Source organism: Oncorhynchus masou, chromosome 29 (genome assembly GCF_036934945.1).
Source record: "Oncorhynchus masou masou isolate Uvic2021 chromosome 29, UVic_Omas_1.1, whole genome shotgun sequence".
Classification (NCBI taxonomy): domain Eukaryota; kingdom Metazoa; phylum Chordata; class Actinopteri; order Salmoniformes; family Salmonidae; genus Oncorhynchus; species Oncorhynchus masou.
The window spans coordinates 98,063,947-98,084,627 of NC_088240.1; the positions used below are offsets into that span (position 1 = coordinate 98,063,947).

At 45.6% G+C, this 20,681-nt stretch overlaps 1 protein-coding gene across 1 annotated transcript in view; it reads right to left on the reverse strand.

Annotated features, from left to right (window-relative positions):
• taf2 (TAF2 RNA polymerase II, TATA box binding protein (TBP)-associated factor) overlaps window positions 1-18,083 on the reverse strand; it is a 48,530-nt gene extending 30,447 nt beyond the window's left edge. Inside the window, 17 exon segments of the mRNA XM_064946934.1 lie at window positions 1-65; window positions 1,001-1,110; window positions 1,296-1,410; window positions 3,018-3,058; window positions 3,189-3,218; window positions 3,456-3,533; window positions 5,697-5,832; window positions 6,998-7,083; window positions 9,535-9,634; window positions 10,941-11,054; window positions 11,561-11,745; window positions 14,854-15,085; window positions 15,864-16,005; window positions 16,332-16,450; window positions 16,804-16,964; window positions 17,401-17,454; window positions 17,595-18,083. Coding sequence (XP_064803006.1) covers window positions 1-65; window positions 1,001-1,110; window positions 1,296-1,410; window positions 3,018-3,058; window positions 3,189-3,218; window positions 3,456-3,533; window positions 5,697-5,832; window positions 6,998-7,083; window positions 9,535-9,634; window positions 10,941-11,054; window positions 11,561-11,745; window positions 14,854-15,085; window positions 15,864-16,005; window positions 16,332-16,450; window positions 16,804-16,964; window positions 17,401-17,454; window positions 17,595-17,660 — 1,834 coding nt within the window. The 5' untranslated portion in view covers window positions 17,661-18,083.
• Window positions 18,084-20,681: the final 2,598 nt, after the last annotated feature.

Sequence of the window (20,681 nt, forward strand, 5' to 3'; positions counted from 1 at the left end):
CCATAGCAGACAGGTCCATGTCAACCTCCTCCCCGTTCATCAAAGGGATCTTCTTCTTCTTGTTTCTAGAGCAGGAAGAAAATAGAAACTCTAAGGAGGTGGAGATAAACTGAGGGACACTTGATCCTCCAAACTACAGCTAAGATGGCATTACATTAGGCTTGATCCTCCAAACTACAGCTAAGATGGCATTGCATTAGGCTTGATCCTCCAAACTACAGCTAAGATGGCATTGCATTAGGCTTGATCCTCCAAACTAGAGAGAGACTAGATGCATTGCATTAGGCTTGATCCTCCAAACTACAGCTAAGATGGCATTGCATTAGGCTTGGTCCTCCAAACTACAGCTAAGATGGTCCATGTCATTAGGCTCCTCCTCCAAACTATCAAAGATGGCATTGCATTTGTTTCTTGATCCTCCAAACTAGAAACTCTAAGATGGCATTGCAAACTAGGGACACTTGATCCTCCAAAATACAGCTAAGATGACATTGCATTAGGCCTCATCCTCCAAACTACAGCTAAGATGGCATTGCATTAGGCTTGATCCTCCAAACTACAGCTAAGATGACATTGCATTAGGCTTGATCCTCCAAACTACAGCTAAGATGGCATTGCATTAGGCTTGATCCTCCAAACTACAGCTAAGATGGCATTGCATTAGGCTTGATCCTCCAAACTACAGCTAAGATGGCATTGCATTAGGCTTGATCCTCCAAACTACAGCTAAGATGACATTGCATTAGGCTTGATCCTCCAAACTACAGCTAAGATGGCATTGCATTAGGCTTGATCCTCCAAACTACAGCTAAGATGGCATTGCATTAGGCTTGATCCTCCAAACTACAGCTAAGATGACATTGCATTAGGCTTGATCCTCCAAACTACAGCTAAGATGACATTGCATTAGGCTTGGTCCTCCAAACTACAGCTAAGATGGCATTGCATTAGGCTCATTGAAATGTGTTAGTAATAACAGAAACAAGATGCTTGAGTTTACCGTCTGCTCTTGGAGTGGCAGGGGATGTCGTGCTTCAGGCTGTTCTCTTCCATCTGTAGCGTGTGGTTGAAGGACCCGTCCAGCTCCTGGACTGTCACCTTGATGGGTCCCTACAGAACAAAGACAGTGATTCACCTTACAGATTTGGGTCAAACACAAAATGTCAAATACTTGCGGTAGTTTTGATTTAGCTTTGCTGGTACAATGGAACCAATTGAATAGTCCCAAAAGTGCTAACTAAGGCCCATCCCGCACACCAGTAAAGTTAAACCAACTCAGTTCAAAGAGGACCGACCACATATTTCTGTGTTCCAGAGGAGGTGTAGTCCTGTCGAATCTCCAGTTCTAGAACGTTCCGTTTCCTGTTGAAGGCAAAACTGCCAAAGAACTTCACCACCGCACTCTGGTCTCTGTGGGCTTGAATTAAGGCTAATATCTAAACTGAAACAATTACAGCACTGATCCCAATCAGGGGTGCAATGGTAGTTCAACGTAATAACTAGAGCGATCGGGCGTGAATCATTAAATTACTGCAGTGTAATAACCACAGGAATGGTTTTGGAAAACGTTGGTGCTATGGTATATTTCCAGTTGTATAGTGGATATTAAATCATTCAAAGTCTTGACAGTACATACAGACTATAAACAGAGAAGACCTTTCTGATGACTGGTGATATGTACAATACATTTCCTTGTCAGTTGACAACTCTGGACATTACGGGGAACTTATAAGATACAAAATCAGTCATCTGAAAATGCAAAACGCATATATATGGTTCTTCTGTTGAAGGGTTTGATTATTACACTGCTTAATGGGGCTTTATAAACAGGCCAGTCAGTTCTTAGTGTTCTAACCAGGCCAGTCAGTTCTTAGTGTTCTAACCAGGCCAGTCAGTTCTTAGTGTTCTAACCAGGTCAGTCAGTTCTTAGTGTTCTAACCAGGCCCGTCGGTCCTTAGTGTTTTAACCAGGCCAGTCAGTTCTTAGTGTTCTAACCAGGCCAGTCGGTTCTTAGTGTTCTAACCAGGCCAGTCAGTTCTTAGTGTTCTAACCAGGCCCGTCGGTCCAGGTCAACCAGGCCAGTCAGTTCTTAGTGTTCTAACCAGGCCCGTCGGTCCTTAGTGTTCTAACCAGGCCAGTCAGTTCTTAGTGTTCTAACCAGGTCAGTCTCTCCAGTGTTCTAACCAGGTCAGTCAGTTCTTAGTGTTCTAACCAGGCCAGTCGGTTCTTAGTGTTCTAACCAGGCCAGTCAGTTCTTAGTGTTCTAACCAGGCCCGTCGGTCCTTAGTGTTCTAACCAGGCCAGTCAGTTCTTAGTGTTCTAACCAGGTCAGTCAGTTCTTAGTGTTCTAACCAGGTCAGTCAGTTCTTAGCGTTCTAACCAGGCCCGTCGGTCCTTAGTGTTCTAACCAGGCCAGTCAGTTCTTAGTGTTCTAACCAGGTCAGTCAGTTCTTAGTGTTCTAACCAGGCCAGTCAGTTCTTAGTGTTCTAACCAGGTCAGTCAGTTCTTAGTGTTCTAACCAGGTCAGTCAGTTCTTAGCGTTCTAACCAGGCCCGTCGGTCCTTAGTGTTCTAACCAGGCCAGTCAGTTCTTAGCGTTCTAACCAGGTCAGTCAGTTCTTAGCGTTCTAACCAGGTCAGTCAGTTCTTAGCGTTCTAACCAGGTCAGTCAGTTCTTAGCGTTCTAACCAGGCCCGTCGGTCCTTAGTGTTCTAACCAGGCCAGTCAGTTCTTAGTGTTCTAACCAGGTCAGTCTCTCCAGTGTTCTAACCAGGTCAGTCAGTTCTTAGCGTTCTAACCAGGCCCGTCGGTCCTTAGTGTTCTAACCAGGCCAGTCAGTTCTTAGCGTTCTAACCAGGTCAGTCTCTCCAGTGTTCTGCTAAGCAGGCTGAGGGAGCTGAAAGGATACACCCACTGCTTGAAGAGGGGTCCTATGTCCTAACCATTAATCTGCTATTACAGTGTTATAGTCACGTTACCTCTCCCTCCAGTGTTCTGATTGACAGGTTAAAGGATACACCCACTGCTTGAAGAGGGGTCCTATGTCCTAACCATTAATCTGCTATTAGTGTTATAGTCACGTTACCTCTCCCTCCAGTGTTCTGATTGACAGGTTAAAGGATACACCCACTGCTTGATGAGGGGTCCTATGTCCTTCCATTAATCTGCTATTACAGTGTTATAGTCACGTTGGAGATTGACTTAAAGGATACACCCATCTGCTCCACATGATGTGACTGGTCCTATGTCCTAGCCATTAATCTGCTGAAAACCTACAGTGTTAACAGAATAATCTAGTTCATGTATCTGACTCCACATGTGTGACTGGTACCCTCCAGTGTTCTGATTGACAGGTTAGTAACTTGTTGAACACCCACAGATGCAGATGATCTAGTCCATGTCCTGACTCCACATGTTGGAGATGGACTTGACTGGTCAGACTCAGGGCTGGATACCAGCATCTGACTCCACATGTGTGACTGGTACTTCTGCGAGGACGCTGTACTAGCCAGGCTTAGTAACTTGTTGAAAACCTAGCAGATCGGAAACAGAATAATCTAGTTCATGTATCTGACTCCACATGTGTGACTGGTACTTCTGCGAGGACGTTGTACTGGTCAGACTCAGGAGCTGAACAGGGGAAGAGTCAATGTAGTGCTGGGGTCTGATGGAGTGCTGGGGTCTGATGGAGTGCTGGGGTCTGATGGAGTGCTGGGGTCTGATGGAGTGCTGGGATCTGATGGAGTGCTGGGGTCTGATGGAGTGCTGGGGTCTGATGGAGTGCTGGGATATGATGGAGTGCTGGGATCTGATGGAGTCTGATGGAGTGCTGGGATATGATGGAGTGCTGGGATATGATGGAGTGCTGGGATATGATGGAGTGCTGGGATATGATGGAGTGCTGGGATATGATGGAGTGCTGGGATATGATGGAGTGCTGGGATCTGATGGAGTCTGATGGAGTGCTGGGATATGATGGAGTGCTGGGATATGATGGAGTGCTGGAATATGATGGAGTGCTGGAATATGATGGAGTGCTGGAATATGATGGAGTGCTGGAATATGATGGAGTGATTTAGTGCTGGGATATGATGGAGTGCTGGGATATGATGGAGTGCTGGAATATGATGGAGTCTGATGGAGTGCTGGGATCTGATGGAGTGCTGGGATATGATGGAGTGCTGGGATCTGATGGAGTGCTGGGATATGATGGAGTGCTGGGATATGATGGAGTGCTGGAATATGATGGAGTGCTGGGATATGATGGAGTGCTGGGATATGATGGAGTGCTGGGATATGATGGAGTGCTGGGATATGATGGAGTGCTGGGATATGATGGAGTGCTGGGATATGATGGAGTGCTGGGATATGATGGAGTGCTGGGATATGATGGAGTGCTGGAATATGATGGAGTGATTTAGTGCTGGAATATGATGGAGTGCTGGGATCTGATGGAGTCTGATGGAGTGCTGGGATATGATGGAGTGCTGGGATATGATGGAGTGCTGGAATATGATGGAGTGATTTAGTGCTGGAATATGATGGAGTGATTTAGTGCTGGAATATGATGGAGTGCTGGGATATGATGGAGTGCTGGGATATGATGGAGTGCTGGGATATGATGGAGTGCTGGGAATATGATGGAGTGCTGGAATATGATGGAGTCCTGGAATATGATGGAGTGACTTAGTGCTGGAATATGATGGAGTGCTGGAATATGATGGAGTGACTGGGAATATGATGGAGTGCTGGGATCTGATGGAGTCTGATGGAGTGCTGGGATATGATGGAGTGCTTTAGGGATATGATGGAGAGCTGGAATATGATGGAGTCCTGGAATATGATGGAGTGACTTAGTGCTGGAATATGATGGAGTGCTGGGATATGATGGAGTGATTTAGTGCTGGAATATGATGGAGAGCTGGGATATGATGGAGTGCTGGAATATGATGGAGTGATTTAGGGATATGATGGAGTGATTTAGTGCTGGAATATGATGGAGTGCTGGAATATGATGGAGTGCTGGAATATGATGGAGTGATTTAGTGCTGGAATATGATGGAGAGCTGGGATCCGAGGATTGAAAATGCTTTCCTCCATGAAAGTCGTAGTTGAACTGGAATGACCCAGACTCTGCATTGTAGTGTAGTATTAATAAACTCCCGTGTTGAATCCCTGTAGGTATTAGTGTTTAAACAACTAGACTTCTTCACGTGTGGCCAGATGTTTACCAGAACCAGCCTGCATACTAGATGATGGATGGATTATTAAATGGGAGTTATAACATGGATCCTGGAATATGATGAGTGACTTTTGCTGGAATATGATGGAGTGCTGGGATCTGATGGAGTCTGATGGGTGCCATCTGATGGAGTGCTGGGATCATGATGGAGTGCTGGGATATGATGGAGTGCTGGGATATGATGGAGTGCTGGGATATGATGGAGTGCTGGAATCTGATCGAGTGCTGATGGCCATATGATGGATTTATGCTGGAATACCTGCAGCATGATGGACTCCATGCTGATCCTTTCTCAATGAGCCTCATGACCAGGTGGGCTTTACACTGGAACATCTTATTGAATCCCCAGGACAGGGTTTAAACAACTGCTTGATGGAGAAGTGGAGGTGAGATGGTTTAGGGCTAAGATACTAGGGAGATGATGGATTATTAAATGGATTATAACATCGCTCACCTGCAGCATGAACTCCATGCTGATCCTGTTCTCAATGAGCCTCATGACCAGGTGGGCTTTACACTGGAACATCTTATAGTACTTCCAGGACAGGGTGTGAGGGTGCTTGATGGAGAAGTGGAGGTGAGGGGTAGGGCTAAGACAGGGAGAGAGAGAGATGAGAGGGAGGGAGGGGGAGAGAGTGAGGGATGAGGAGAAAGATGAGAGGGGAGAGGGGGAGGGAGGGAGAAAGAAAGAGGGAGAGAGGAGGGAGAGTGAGGGATGAGGAGAAAAAGATGAGAGGAGAAGGGGGAGGGAGGGAGAAAGAGAGAGATGAGAGGGGGAGAGAGGGACGAGGAGTGAGTATAGAGGGGGGAGAAAGAGAGAGGAAGATTAAAAATCAGAAAAGAAAATCTACTTCTCAACAACAACTCATTCCATCTTCCCTCCTTCTCCTCAGCTTGTAAACTGTAGCAACTTTAAGATAAACTACAACGTGAAGTTACTAGCCAAGTCATTGACAGGCAGTACACAGACAGGCGTAAGTGTTGGCATAACGTGTCGATAGCTCTCCAAGCCCACTCGAGGAGCGAGAGAAAGAGGTCTGATTTATGACAAACACTTGAGACGGTGCCAGCGGTTTATTGGGCTGGAATGAATAAACTCCACTCTCTTCACTTGTTGTTTTACTCTCCGGCAGCGCTGGGAGTTGGAAATCTTTACATCGGCATATGCATTTTTAATTAAAACTAGAACACCACTTCTCTGTGAGAGATACAAGTTTGTAGACCAACACCCTCTCAACAGCAGTAGGAACAGGAATGTCTAACCTGTCATTTACTTGCTACTAGGTGGTTTTCCACTGGTAGAACAGACAACACATTCATCATCCGCATTGGAGCCACAAATCAATGTGTGTTGACACTGAAAGTAAGAGGTTATTTAAGCAATAAGGCACGGGGGGCGTGGTATATGGCCAATATACCACGGCTAAGGGCTGCTCTTGACCACAACGCATCGCGGAGAGCCTGGACACAGCCGTGGTATATTGGCCATCTACCACAAACCACCGAGGTGCCTTATTGCTGTTATAAACTGGATAGCAACGTAATTAGAGCAGTAAAAATACACGTTCTGTCAAACCCGTGGGATACGGGTCAACCAATCAGCATTCAGGGGTCGAACCACCCAGTTTAAAACAGATTAGTCATCCTCATTGGAGCCACATATCAAGGTGTGTTGACACTGAACGTCGGTGGTTCTCATGCAATACCATCAGCCATGTTAAATGACCATTCGAACCAACAGGGAGCTGCTCTCACTTGTCCTTGTCTTTGCCTCCACCGAAGGTCGGGTGTAAGAGAACTCCTCCCATCTTCAGCTCGTACTCCACCATCTTGTCCAGTTCCTGAGGGAAAACCACACTTCATATCGTCATGTGTTCATTTGGCAGAGTGGGACCAGCATAACCAATATAGTTATGTGTTTATTTAGCAGTGGGACCAGCATAACCAATATAGTTGTGTGTTTATTTGACAGAGTGGGACCAGCATAACCAATATAGTTGTGTGTTTATTTGACAGAGTGGGACCAGCATAACCAATATAGTCATGTGTTTATTTAGCAGTGGGACCAGCATAACCAATATAGTTGTGTTTATTTGACAGAGTGGGACCAGCATAACCAATATAGTCATGTGTTTATTTAGCAGAGTGGGACCAGCATAACCAATATAGTCATGTGTTTATTTAGCAGAGTGGGACCAGCATAACCAATATAGTTGTGTGTTTATTTAGCAGTGGGACCAGCATAACCAATATAGTTGTGTGTTTATTTAGCAGTGGGACCAGCATAACCAATATAGTCATGTGTTTATTTAGCAGAGTGGGACCAGCATAACCAGTATAGTTGTGTGTTTATTTAGCAGTGGGACCAGCATAACCAGTATAGTCATGTGTTTATTTAGCAGAGTGGGACCAGCATAACCAGTATAGTCATGTGTTTATTTATCAGAGTGGGACCAGCATAACCAGTATAGTCATGTGTTTATTTAACAGAGTGGGACCAGCATAACCAATATAGTTGTGTGTTTATTTAGCAAAGTGGGACCAGCATAACCAATATAGTTGTGTGTTTATTTAGCAGTGGGACCAGCATAACCAGTATAGTCATGTGTTTATTTAGCAGTGGGACCAGCATAACCAGTATAGTTGTGTGTTTATTTAGCAGTGGGTCTAGCATAACCAGTATAGTCGTGTGTTTATTTAGCAGTGGGACCAGCATAACCAGTATAGTTGTGTGTTTATTTAGCAGTGGGACCAGCATAACCAATATAGTCATGTGTTTATTTGGCAGAGTGGGACCAGCATAACCAATATAGTCATGTGTTTATTTAGCAGTGGGACCAGCATAACCAATATAGTCATGTGTTTATTTAGCAGTGGGACCAGCATAACCAATATAGTTGTGTGTTCATTTATCAGTGGGACCAGCATAACCAATATAGTTGTGTGTTTATTTGGCAGAGTGGGACCAGCATAACCAATATAGTCATGTGTTTATTTAGCAGTGGGACCAGCATAACCAATATAGTCATGTGTTTATTTAGCAGTGGGACCAGCATAACCAATATATTTTATATTTAACGAGGCAAGTCAGTTAAGAACAAATTCTAATTTACAATGACGGCCGACCCTGGCCAAAACCTTGACGGCGCTGGGCCAATTGTGCGCCGCCCTGTGGGACTCCCAATCACGGCCGAATGTGATACAGCCTGGATTCGAACCAGGGACTGCAGTGACGCCTCTTGCACTGAGAAACACGGCCTCTTTGACCCAGTGGATGTACTGGTTCCACCCCCTACCTCTCTGACCCAGTGGACGTACTGGTTCCACCCCCTGCCTCTCTGACCCAGTGGAGGTACTGGTTCCACCCCCTACCTCTCTGACCCAGTGGACGTACTGGTTCCACCCCCTACCTCTCTGACCCAGTGGACTTACTGGTTCCACCCCACTACCTGAACAGACCAGACAACCAGTGGACGACTGGTTCCACCCCCTACCTCTTTGACCCAGTGGACAGACTGGTTCCACTAACTACCTCTTTGATCCAGTGGCGGTACTGGTTCCACTCCCTACCTCTTTGATCCAGTGGCGGTACTGGTTCCACCCCCTACCTCTCTGACCCAGTGGAGGTACTGGTTCCACCCCCTACCTCTCTGACCCAGTGGATGTACTGGTTCCACTCCCTACCTCTTTGACCCAGTGGAGGTACTGGTTCCACCCCCTACCTCTCTGACCCAGTGGAGGTACTGGTTCCACCCCCTACCTCTCTGACCCAGTGGATGTACTGGTTCCACCCCCTACCTCTTTGATCCAGTGGCGGTACTGGTTCCACTCCCTACCTCTTTGATCCAGTGGCGGTACTGGTTCCACCCCCTACCTCTCTGACCCAGTGGAGGTACTGGTTCCACCCCCTACCTCTCTGACCCAGTGGAGGTACTGGTTCCACCCCCTACCTCTTTGACCTAGTGGAGGTACTGGTTCCACCCCCTACCTCTTTGACCTAGTGGAGGTACTGGTTCCACCCCCTACCTCTCTGACCCAGTGGAGGTACTGGTTCCACCCCCTACCTCTCTGACCCAGTGGATGTACTGGTTCCACCCCCTACCTCTTTGATCCAGTGGCAGTACTGGTTCCACTCCCTACCACTTTGATCCAGTGGCAGTACTGGTTCCATCCCTTACCTCTTTGATCCAGTGGCGGTACTGGTTCCACTCCCTACCTCTCTGACTCAGTGGAGGTACTGGTTCCACCCCCTACCTCTCTGACCCAGTGGACGTACTGGTTCCACCCCCTACCTCTTTGATCCAGTGGCGGTACTGGTTCACTCCAAAGGTCTTCTTCAGGTACAGACCATAGATGTAGCCAGAGATCCCCTTCAGAACCCACTCATCAGCCCTACAGAACAGACCAGACAACAGGTAAGGCGATCGGCCAGACGACACACAATGACTTCATTTTAACCCGTCTGGCAGACATTTACTAACTTACCTTTTATTGGCGCGCGCGCACACACACACACACACACACACACACACACACACACACACAGAGAGAGAGAGAGAGAGAGAAACAATATACTTTATTCAACCATGGTGGTTTTTAACTCAAGACTAATTTAATGAATACTGGCCGTAGCTTCATGTAATGAGATGAAATCACGTGAAAATCTGTAACACACAGAAAGTGCTAAACTTCTCTTTACAAGCTGGGTACGAGCGCAGTTTCAGAAAACAAGCTGACTTCAATCACAGGCTTGAAAAGAAATGAAACCACAAGATGAATTGCAAGCAGGTGACGGGTCTTCATACCAAAAAGAGAAAAGGCCCGTTCGACTTCTCCGAGGTCTTACACAACTGGGGCTTTTTCTACAAGAAAAATAAATCAGACTAAGTGGAGCTTCCACATCTGACTTAGTTTTAACCACTTAATAAGACAGGGGTCCATTGTTTGCAGTGATCCTTTGAAGACGTCGTGAAACCTCAGCTCCCAACTGACAGCAAGAGCACCTTTGCCAAGAGACCCCCCTCCAGATGTAGACACGTTGCCAAACACATACACAGATTCATCATACTGAGACACTCTCAGCTATGCCAAAGCTTTGCTCAATTTATGCCTGGTACTGAATACGATGATGAAATATAATTTCAATAATCTCTCTGTACTCGACTTTGAGAAATCTGGATAAGAACCCAGTTACCACGCTGTTCTTCGGAAACAAATCCAAGTAACACCGACGAGCTCCTAGGCTACCGACGAGCTCCTAGGTTACCGACGAGCTCCTAGGTTACCGACGAGCTCCTAGGTTACCGACGAGCTCCTAGGCCACCGACGAGGTCCAAGGTTACCGACGAGCTCCTAGGCCACCGACGAGCTCCTAGGTTACCGACGAGCTCCAAGGTTACCGACGAGCTCCTAGGCCACCGACGAGCTCCTAGGCCACCGACGAGCTCCAAGGTTACCGACGAGCTCCAAGGTTACCGACGAGCTCCTTGGTTACCGACGAGCTCCTAGGCCACCGACAAGCTCCTAGGCCACCGACGAGCTCCAAGGTTACCGACGAGCTCCAAGGTTGAACCAGGAGTGCTTCTTACGTTTGACGTGTGTGTGTGTGAGAGTGTGTGTGAGAGTGTGTGTTTGGTTTCTGTAGGCCGCTCCACCACTCCACTATATTCCGTCAGGTATTACTCAGTACGTTACTCACCAGGACATCCTGGAGATGAAGCAGCCAAAGAACTGCTGGGCCAGGGCCTGAGCTAAACACTGTCTGGTCAGGGGGGTCTGGTCTATGATCATGGCACTGTGGAGCAGATTAGTACTGAGAGAGAGAGAGAGACAGACAGAGAGACAGAGAGAGAGACAGACAGACACAGACAGAGAGACAGACAGAGAGACAGACAGAGAGACAGAGAAGGGCAAGAGAGAGGGATGAGGGAGAGGGGGTAAGGGAGAAGAAAAACCATGTTCAGTTTGACTTCTGCCAAAACGAGTCAGCATTATGAAAAGTGAAAGGGAGAAATGAATGGTTGAGGAGAGCTGTTCTCTGTCACCGAGGGAAACTGCAAAAGCACCTGAGGTGCAGGTCTGAACCGAGTCAATATTGACGTGATAAATCTGAATTTAATTGGACCTCCTAATCGAAATATTTTCAGTGACAAACTCGTGGGAAAATGTAAAACGTTAAAAACAAACAAACGAGAAGTTTCCACAATACAATGTAAATATCCAAACGTTGTAAAACATCGTTCCTGAAGTAAAAATGTGTTGTTGATGGGAGAGTAAAGCCACATAAAGATCGTCATCAGGACAAGAGCCTGTAGCCACCTGAAGATGCTCATCGACGCGTAGGAAGACACCTGGACGTAGGCCTCGTCCACAAACACAGTCTTGAAGCAGGAGTAAGGATATCGACAGGTCAGGATCTCCTCGTAGAACTCAAAGATCTCATGCAGGTAGGACATGGAGTGTTTCAACAGGGGCAGGAGCTGGGGTAAACAGAAGTGGGTGACCTGGGAGAAGGGAAAACATCTTTAACAGGTGTCAACGCAGCAACACTATAAAGGTTCCCTCTGAGACACTCTCAGCTATGCCAAAGCTTTGCTCAATTGTGTAGCCTAGTGGTTAGAGCGTTGGACTAGTAACCGAAAGGTTGCAAGTTCAAATCCCCGAGCTGACAAGGTACAAATCTGTCGTTCTGCCCCTGAACAGGCAGTTAAACCCACTGTTCCCAGGCCGTCATTGAAAATAAGAATTTGTTCTTAACTGACTTGCCTGGTAAAATAAAGGTAAAAAAAAAGATGCCTGGTACTGAATACGATGATGAAATATAATTTTAATAATCTCTCTGTACCAGACTTCTAGAAATCTGGATAAGAACCCACAGTTACCACGCTGTTCTTCGGAAACAAATCCAAGTAACACCGACGAGCTCCTAGGTTACCGACGAGCTCCCAGGTTACCGACGGGAGGGGGAGGGGGAGAAATACACTTATTCTGTTTCTGTTGTTTTCTATTCTATCCAAACGTATATTTGAAGAGAAACCATCTTGGACAATATGTCAGCATCGCACGCCAAGTTTCCTAGATTGATTCACACATCCTTGACGCTGCTTCAACTTACACAGTATAATGAGTCATTCTCCACCTAGTGGTCGTAGGTGGAAAGGAACTCTGTTTAAATACACACAGAGTGGACAAAACATTAGGAACACCTGCTAGTTCCATGACACAGACTGACCAGGTGAATCCAGGTGAAAGATATGATCCCTTACTGATGTCACTTTGTTAAATCCACTTCAATCAGTGTAGATGAAGGGGAGGAGACGGGTTAAAGAAGGATGTTTAAGCCTTGAGGCAATTAGAGAAATGGATAGTGTTTGTGTCATGCAGAGGGGGAATTGGCAAGACAAAAGATTTAAGTGCCTTTGAACGGAGTATGGTAGTAGGTGCCAGGCGCACCGGTTTGTGTCAAGAACTACAATGCTGATGGGTTTTTCACACACACAACAAGTTTCCCGTGTGGATCAGAAAGAATGGTCCACCACCTAAAGGACATCCAGCCAACTTGACAATTGTGGGAAGCATTGGAGTCAACATGGGCCAGCATCCCTGTGGAACGCTTTCAACACCTTGTAGAGTCCATGTCCCGACGAAGGTGTTCCTAATGTTTTGTACACTCAGTGTAAATATGTCAACATATTTTACCCTACATGGTTGCCTGCCTCTACTGGCTTCTACTAAACCCATTCAGAACACCCTACTGGCTTCTACTAAATCCATTCAGAACACCCTACTGGCTTCTACTAAATCCATTCAGAACACCCTACTGGCTTCTACTAAACCCATTCAGAACACCCTACTGGCTTCTACTAAACCCATTCAGAACACCCTACTTCAGAACACCCTACTGGCTTCTACTAAATCCATTCAGAACACCCTGCTGGCTTCTACTAAATCCATTCAGAACACCCTACTGGCTTCTACTAAATCCATTCAGAACACCCTGAACACCCTACTGGCTTCTACTAAATCCATTCAGAACACCCTACTGGCTTCTACTAAACCCATTCAGAACACCCTACTGGCTTCTACTAAATCCATTCAGAACACCCTACTGGCTTCTACTAAATCCATTCAGAACACCCTACTGGCTTCTACTAAATCCATTCTCATTTAACATTTTCCATTTAAGTCATTTAGCAGACGCTCTTATCCAGAGCGACTTACAATTCTCCTTTCAGAACACCCTACTGGCTTCTACTAAATCCATTCTCCATTCAGAACACCCTACTGGCTTCTACTAAATCCATTCTCCTTTCAGAACACCCTACTGGCTTCTACTAAATCCATTCAGAACACCCTACTGGCTTCTACTAAATCCATTCAGAACACCCTACTGGCTTCTACTAAATCCATTCAGAACACCCTACTGGCTTCTACTAAACCCATTCAGAACACCCTACTGGCTTCTACTAAATCCATTCAGAACACCCTGCTGGCTTCTACTAAATCCATTCAGAACACCCTGCTGGCTTCTACTAAATCCATTCAGAACACCCTGCTGGCTTCTACTAAATCCATTCAGAACACCCTGCTGGCTTCTACTAAATCCATTCAGAACACCCTGCTGGCTTCTACTAAATCCATTCAGAACACCCTGCTGGCTTCTACTAAATCCATTCAGAACACCCTGCTGGCTTCTACTAAATCCATTCAGAACACCCTGCTGGCTTCTACTAAATCCATTCAGAACACCCTGCTGGCTTCTACTAAATCCATTCAGAACACCCTGCTGGCTTCTACTAAATCCATTCAGAACACCCTGCTGGCTTCTACTAAATCCATTCAGAACACCCTGCTGGCTTCTACTAAATCCATTCAGAACACCCTGCTGGCTTCTACTAAATCCATTCAGAACACCCTGCTGGCTTCTACTAAATCCATTCAGAACACCCTACTGGCTTCTACTAAATCCATTCAGAACACCCTACTGGCTTCTACTAAACCCATTCAGAACACCCTACTGGCTTCTACTAAACCCATTCAGAACACCCTACTGGCTTCTACTAAATCCATTCAGAACACCCTACTGGCTTCTACTAAATCCATTCAGAACACCCTACTGGCTTCTACTAAATCCATTCTCCTTTCAGAACACCCTACTGGCTTCTACTAAATCCATTCTCCTTTCAGAACACCCTACTGGCTTCTACTAAATCCATTCTCCATTCAGAACACCCTACTGGCTTCTACTAAATCCATTCTCCTTTCAGAACACCCTACTGGCTTCTACTAAATCCATTCAGAACACCCTACTGGCTTCTACTAAATCCATTCAGAACACCCTGCTGGCTTCTACTAAATCCATTCAGAACACCCTACTGGCTTCTACTAAATCCATTCAGAACACCCTACTGGCTTCTACTAAATCCATTCAGAACACCCTACTGGCTTCTACTAAATCCATTCAGAACACCCTACTGGCTTCTACTAAATCCATTCAGAACACCCTACTGGCTTCTACTAAATCCATTCAGAACACCCTACTGGCTTCTACTAAATACATTGTGATGGGTAATGCTGTGTTTCTATGCAATGCTTTTCCACAAAGACAGTACCTCATGCATGTAGGGGTCGACCAGGATCTCAAAGGGCCCGACAGCCAGTGAGATGTTGGAGGCGGCGGTGGGGATGGGGAGGACGTAGTGGAAGGTCTTCTTCCTCATGTCATGGGTATAGACAGTCTCTACCAAGTCCCCACAGGACACAGCTACCATAGAGGCATCCACTGTGAACTCCAGCTTCCAGGTGCACAGCTCAGAGTACGAGTCCACACAGGGGAACCAGAACCTGGGAGAGGAAGACCGGTGGACAACAGTGTAAGTAGTCAAGGAGCAAGGAAGGATGAGGCTTGTGACAACATATCTGGTAGTATTACATAGAGGAGAATGAGAGGGAATGAAAGAGAGAGAGAGTACAGAGAATGACAGAGAGAAAGAGAGAGAGAATGACAGAGAGAGAGAGAGAATGACAGAGAGAAAGGAGAGAATGACAGAGAGACAGAGACAGAGAGAAAGAGAATGACAGAGAGAAAGGAGAGAGAATGACAGAGAGAAAGAGAAGAGAGAAGGACAGAGAAAGAGAAGAGAGAAGGACAGAGAGAAAGAGAAGAGAGGAGAAAGAGAGAATGACAGAGAGACAGAACAGGGAGAGAGAGAGAATGACAGAGAAAGAGGAGAGAGAATGACAGAGAGAAAGAGGAGAGGGAATGACAGAGAGAAAGAGGAGAGAGAAGGACAGAGAGAGACAGAACAGGGAGAGAGAGAGAATGACAGAGAGAAAGAGGAGAGAGAATGACAGAGAGAAAGAGGAGAGGGAATGACAGAGAGAAAGAGGAGAGGGAATGACAGAGAGAAAGAGGAGAGAGAATGACAGAGAGAAAGAGGAGAGGGAATGACAGAGAGAAAGAGGAGAGAGAATGAGAGAGAAAGAGAAGAGAGAATGACAGAGAGGGTCAGAACAGGGAGAGAGAGAGAGAAAGAGAGAGGGAGAATGAGACAGAGAATGACAGAGAGAGACACTAGGCCAGCCATCTCAATATGACATCAATCAATGTCTCCCTCCCCACCTTGTGGAGTTCTGGTATCCGAAGGAGAAGACGTGTGCTCCTCTCTCAGCCATGCTCCCCTCTACGTCAGGCACCACAAAGTGAAGGCCTCCTTTAGGCTGGTCCAGAGAGAACTCTATGTACACCTTCAGCACATTCATCTCTGAAGACATAGAAACAGTCATTTATTTACAGGGCACTAAGTTCAATTGTACATAAACAATACTTTAAAGCTTCCTGATGCTATATGCATTAAGCTAAGAGCATTGCAGGACATTAGCCTGGTTCCAGGTGTGTTGGTACTACATAAACAGATCGAGGACCAACCGGGCTATCAGAATACGCCTTGAACCTTTATATTCAAACCACAGACCCGAGACTCAAGTCAGATGCAACGGAGTTCAGTCATTCACCAAAGGAGGTCATAATGTAGATGAACCCGATTCAGAGACAACATTTCACTGGAACAAGACGAGGTCCTGTATTCACCGTCTCCTTGCTTCCACAGCTCCGAGGGGACTTTGATGACCAGCTCGCCGTGTCCTGCATCTGGGTCCACAGCACTGACTGCTGCCGTGTAGGCACTGGAGAAATAGTTCAGGTTCCTCCTGCAAGGGACAGAGCAGAGAGAGGAGGAGGAGGTGAGGACTTACAGCAGGTCAGTGCTCTGAAAGTAGTTGTGTAATACAAGGGGTGAATCTCAAGTCTTCTCCTTGATTCATCCTGTCCTCCTCACTCGACCCTTCACACATTTGTGTCATTCAGCAGGAACTCTTATCCAGAGCAACTTAGTGTGCCTTCCACTAAGGTAGATAAAACAAACCACACATCCCAGTCATTGTTTCGGGTGAAAACATCAGAAAGAACCAAGGAGAATATTGGAGGATGGAGATGTACTGTTGTTTTCTGTTTCCTTCATGGGGAGTTAAGAATACTAGACCGTGTGTGTATGAGGACGTACTGCTTGGACTCGTGGTGGCAGACCTCTAGAGTAGGGTCATTGTAAATGAATGGTGCTTCGAGGTCGTTGACTCGGACCCTGTAGATCCTGCACTGCTTGCTGTTGAGTTTGATCCGGTTCAGGTTGACCACAGTTGGGAAGATGGTCAGCTCCACAAAGCCCTGTCAAATAAGAGGGGTGTGTCCGTTGACATGGAGGAGAAACTAGACTGGTTCTACACGGCCAAATGACAACAACAGGGATATAGTCTACAGCAGGTTCTACAGATACAACAACAGGGATATAGTCTACTGTTGTTTTCAAGACTACAGATACATATTTATACTGTTGTTTTCAATGTCTCGCAGTAGAAATATGTTTGGTTCTCAGTCATGTGGCTAGGTTCTACAGATACAACAACAGGGATATAGTCTACAGCTAGGTTCTACAGATACAACAACAGGGATATAGTCTACAGCTAGGTTCTACAGATACAACAACAGGGATATGGCCTACAGCTAGGTTCTTCAGATACAACAACAGGGATATAACTAGCATTTTATTGCGGGTACTTGGGGGAAATATAGTTAAGGAATATATTTACTACGATATACTTACAATCACAGACTTTCTTTGGAAGTTGATGTTGTTGATGCAGACAACCTGGTGAGTTGTGTGGGAATAAACATGACATAACAGGTTAACACATTGAGGAATAACGGCGCTACAGTATTATATACTGTGCCAAGTAATTACTTAAGGACAAACGTGTGGGCAACGCTAACTAAGCCAAAGGTAATAGAAAATACTTATAATTTAAAAGGCCGCGGGCTCTCAAATCCCTTGTCCTTCTTCCTGTTCATCTTGACTTCATGCATTGATACGGTATATGAATTTGATCATGTTCGTTAACTACGGGTTTGACGCGCTGGTCGTGTGGACTGGAAAGTTCTTCCTGTATCCACAAAAATATATATATATTTCCAGTCCTAATAAATCCCAAAGCAATGAGTTCATGCGCAGTGAATGTGGCGATTTAGCTAGCTAGTCAGTCAGTTGGCTAGTGCTAACGTTAGCAGTTAGCCAGTTAACACAACACTTCCAGCCATTCTTCCCCGCCGGCTGTCTGTGCAATGCTATCAATGTCTCAAACACCTTTTCCACATATGCACGCTACCAAAGACTATCATTCAACTTTGCAAGAATAATTTCTGTTTCAAATGAGCATTTTTGTCAATGTTGAGCTCCAAAAACATGAAACTATATCCTCTCCGTCTGAGCGACAACTCAAAGTTCTTCTTCTTCATGTTTTGTGATTTTAAAATGGCGGTTGACAACCAAAAGGCGCATTACCGCCACCAGCTGGACTGGAGTGTAATCCATTACACTTTACTGATCGAAGTGTTGTGATTGTTGAGCGGTCGTCACGACGTACCAAATACACAAAGTCGTAAACCCCGCCCATTTCGACAATTTAACTTTTAAATTTATTTTAATTGTATCTTTATTTAGCCAGGCAAGTCAGTTAAGAACAAATACGTATTTTCAATGACAGCTTCGGAACAGTTATGCCTTGTTCAGGGGCAGAATGACAGATTTTTTACCTTGTCAGCTCGGGAATAGATCTTGCAACCTTTCGGTTACGAGTCCAACGCTCTAATCACTAGGTTACTTGTTTGTAACTTTGTAAAATTAGATTTTAAAGCCAACCCTAAACCACACTGCTAACCTTATACCTAACCTTAAATTAAGACCAAACATAAATGTTTTGTTTTCATGAATATTAACGATATAGCCATTTTACAAATACAAAAAAAAATCTCTTGCGGAAACCGGTTGTGATTCGGTCAGTGCTATCTTGGTTCCTCGGGACGTCCCTAACCCATTGAATTTGACATTTAAAATGGTTAAGGTAAGGGTTAAGGTTAGGACACACTCAACGTCAACAAAACTAAGGAGATGATTGTGGACTTCAGGAAACAGCAGAGGGAACACCCCCCTATCCACATCGATGGAACAGTAGTGGAGAGGGTAGTAAGTTAAGTTCCTCGGCATACACATCACAGACAAACTGAATTGGTCCACTCACACAGACAGCATCGTGAAGAAGGCGCAGCAGCGCCTCTTCAACCTCAGGAGGCTGAAGAAATTCGGCTCGTCACCAAAAGCACTCAAACTTCTACAGATGCACAATCGAGAGCATCCTGGGGGCTGTATCACCGCCTGGTACGGTAACTGCTCCGCCCACAACCGTAAGGCTCTAGTGAGGTCTGCACAACGCATCACCGGGGGCAAACTACCTGCCCTCCAAGACACCTACACCACCCGATGTTACAGGAAGGCCATAAAGATCATCAAGGACAACAACCACCCGAGCCACTGCCTGTTCACCCCGCTATCATCCAGAAGGCGAGGTCAGTACAGGTGCATCAAAGCTGGGACCGAGAGACTGAAAAACAGCTTCTATCTCAAGGCCATCAGACTGTTAAACAGCAACCACTAACATTGAGTGGCTGCTGCCAACACACTGACTCAACTCCAGCCACTTTAATAATGGGAATTGATGGGAAATGTAAAATATATCACTAGCCACTTTAAACAATGCTACCTAATATAATGTTTACATACCCTACATTATTCATCTCATATGTATACGTATATACTGTACTCTATATCATCTACTGCATCTTTATGTAATACATGTATCACTAGCCACTTTAACTATGCCACTTTACATACTCATCTCATATGTATATACTGTACTCGATACCATCTACTGTATCTTGCCTATGCTGCTCTGTACCATCACTCATTCATATATCCTTATGTACATATTCTTTATCCCCTTACACTTGTGTATAAGACAGTAGTTTTGGAATTGTTAGTTAGATTACTTGTTGGTTATTACTGCATTGTCGGAACTAGAAGCACAAGCATTTCGCTACACTCGCATTAACATCTGCTAACCATGTGTATGTGACAAATAACATTTGATTTTTGATTTTGTAGAGCCATTTTCGACTTTAACTTTAAATAGATATGGGAATGGATGGAGAAATGGCCTTTTGGATGACACATCCAGGCCTGTGCTTAACCTCAAGGATCATATCACCTCTACCTTACCTGACACCCTAGACCCATTTCAATTTGCTTACCACCCTAATAGATCCACAGACGATGCAATCACCACCACACTGCACACTGCCCTATCCCATCTGGACAAGAGGAATACCTATGTAAGAATGCTGTTCATTGACTGTAGCTCAGCATTCAACACCATAGTATCCTCCAAGCTCATCATTAAACTCGGGGCCCTGGGTCTGAACCTCACCCTGTGCAACTGGATCCGAGACTTCCTGACGGGCCGCCCCCTGGTGGTGAAGGTAGGAAACAACACCTCCACTTCGCTGATCCTCAACACAGGGGCCCCACAGGGGTGCGTGGTCAACCGCCTCCTGTCCCCCCTGTTCACCCACAACTGGGTGGCCACGCACGCCTCCAACTCAATCATCAAGTTTGCAGACAACACAACAGTAGTAGGCCTGATTACCAACAATGATGAGACAGCCTACAGCGAGGAGGTGAGGGCCCTCAGAGTGTGGTGTCAGGAAAAAAACCTGTCACTAAATGTCAAGAAAACAAGGGAGATTATCGTGGACTTCAGAAAACAGCAGAGGGAGCAAATCACTGGCCACTTTAATAACAGAATACCAGTCACTTTCATAATGTTTACATATTTTCCATGACTCATCTCATATATATATATATTTATATATATACTGTATTCTATTCAACTGTATTTTAGTCTATGCCTCTGAAACAGTATAACTTTAGACCGTCCCTTCGCCCATACCCGGGCGCGAACCAGGGACCCTTTGCACACGTCAACAACAGTCACC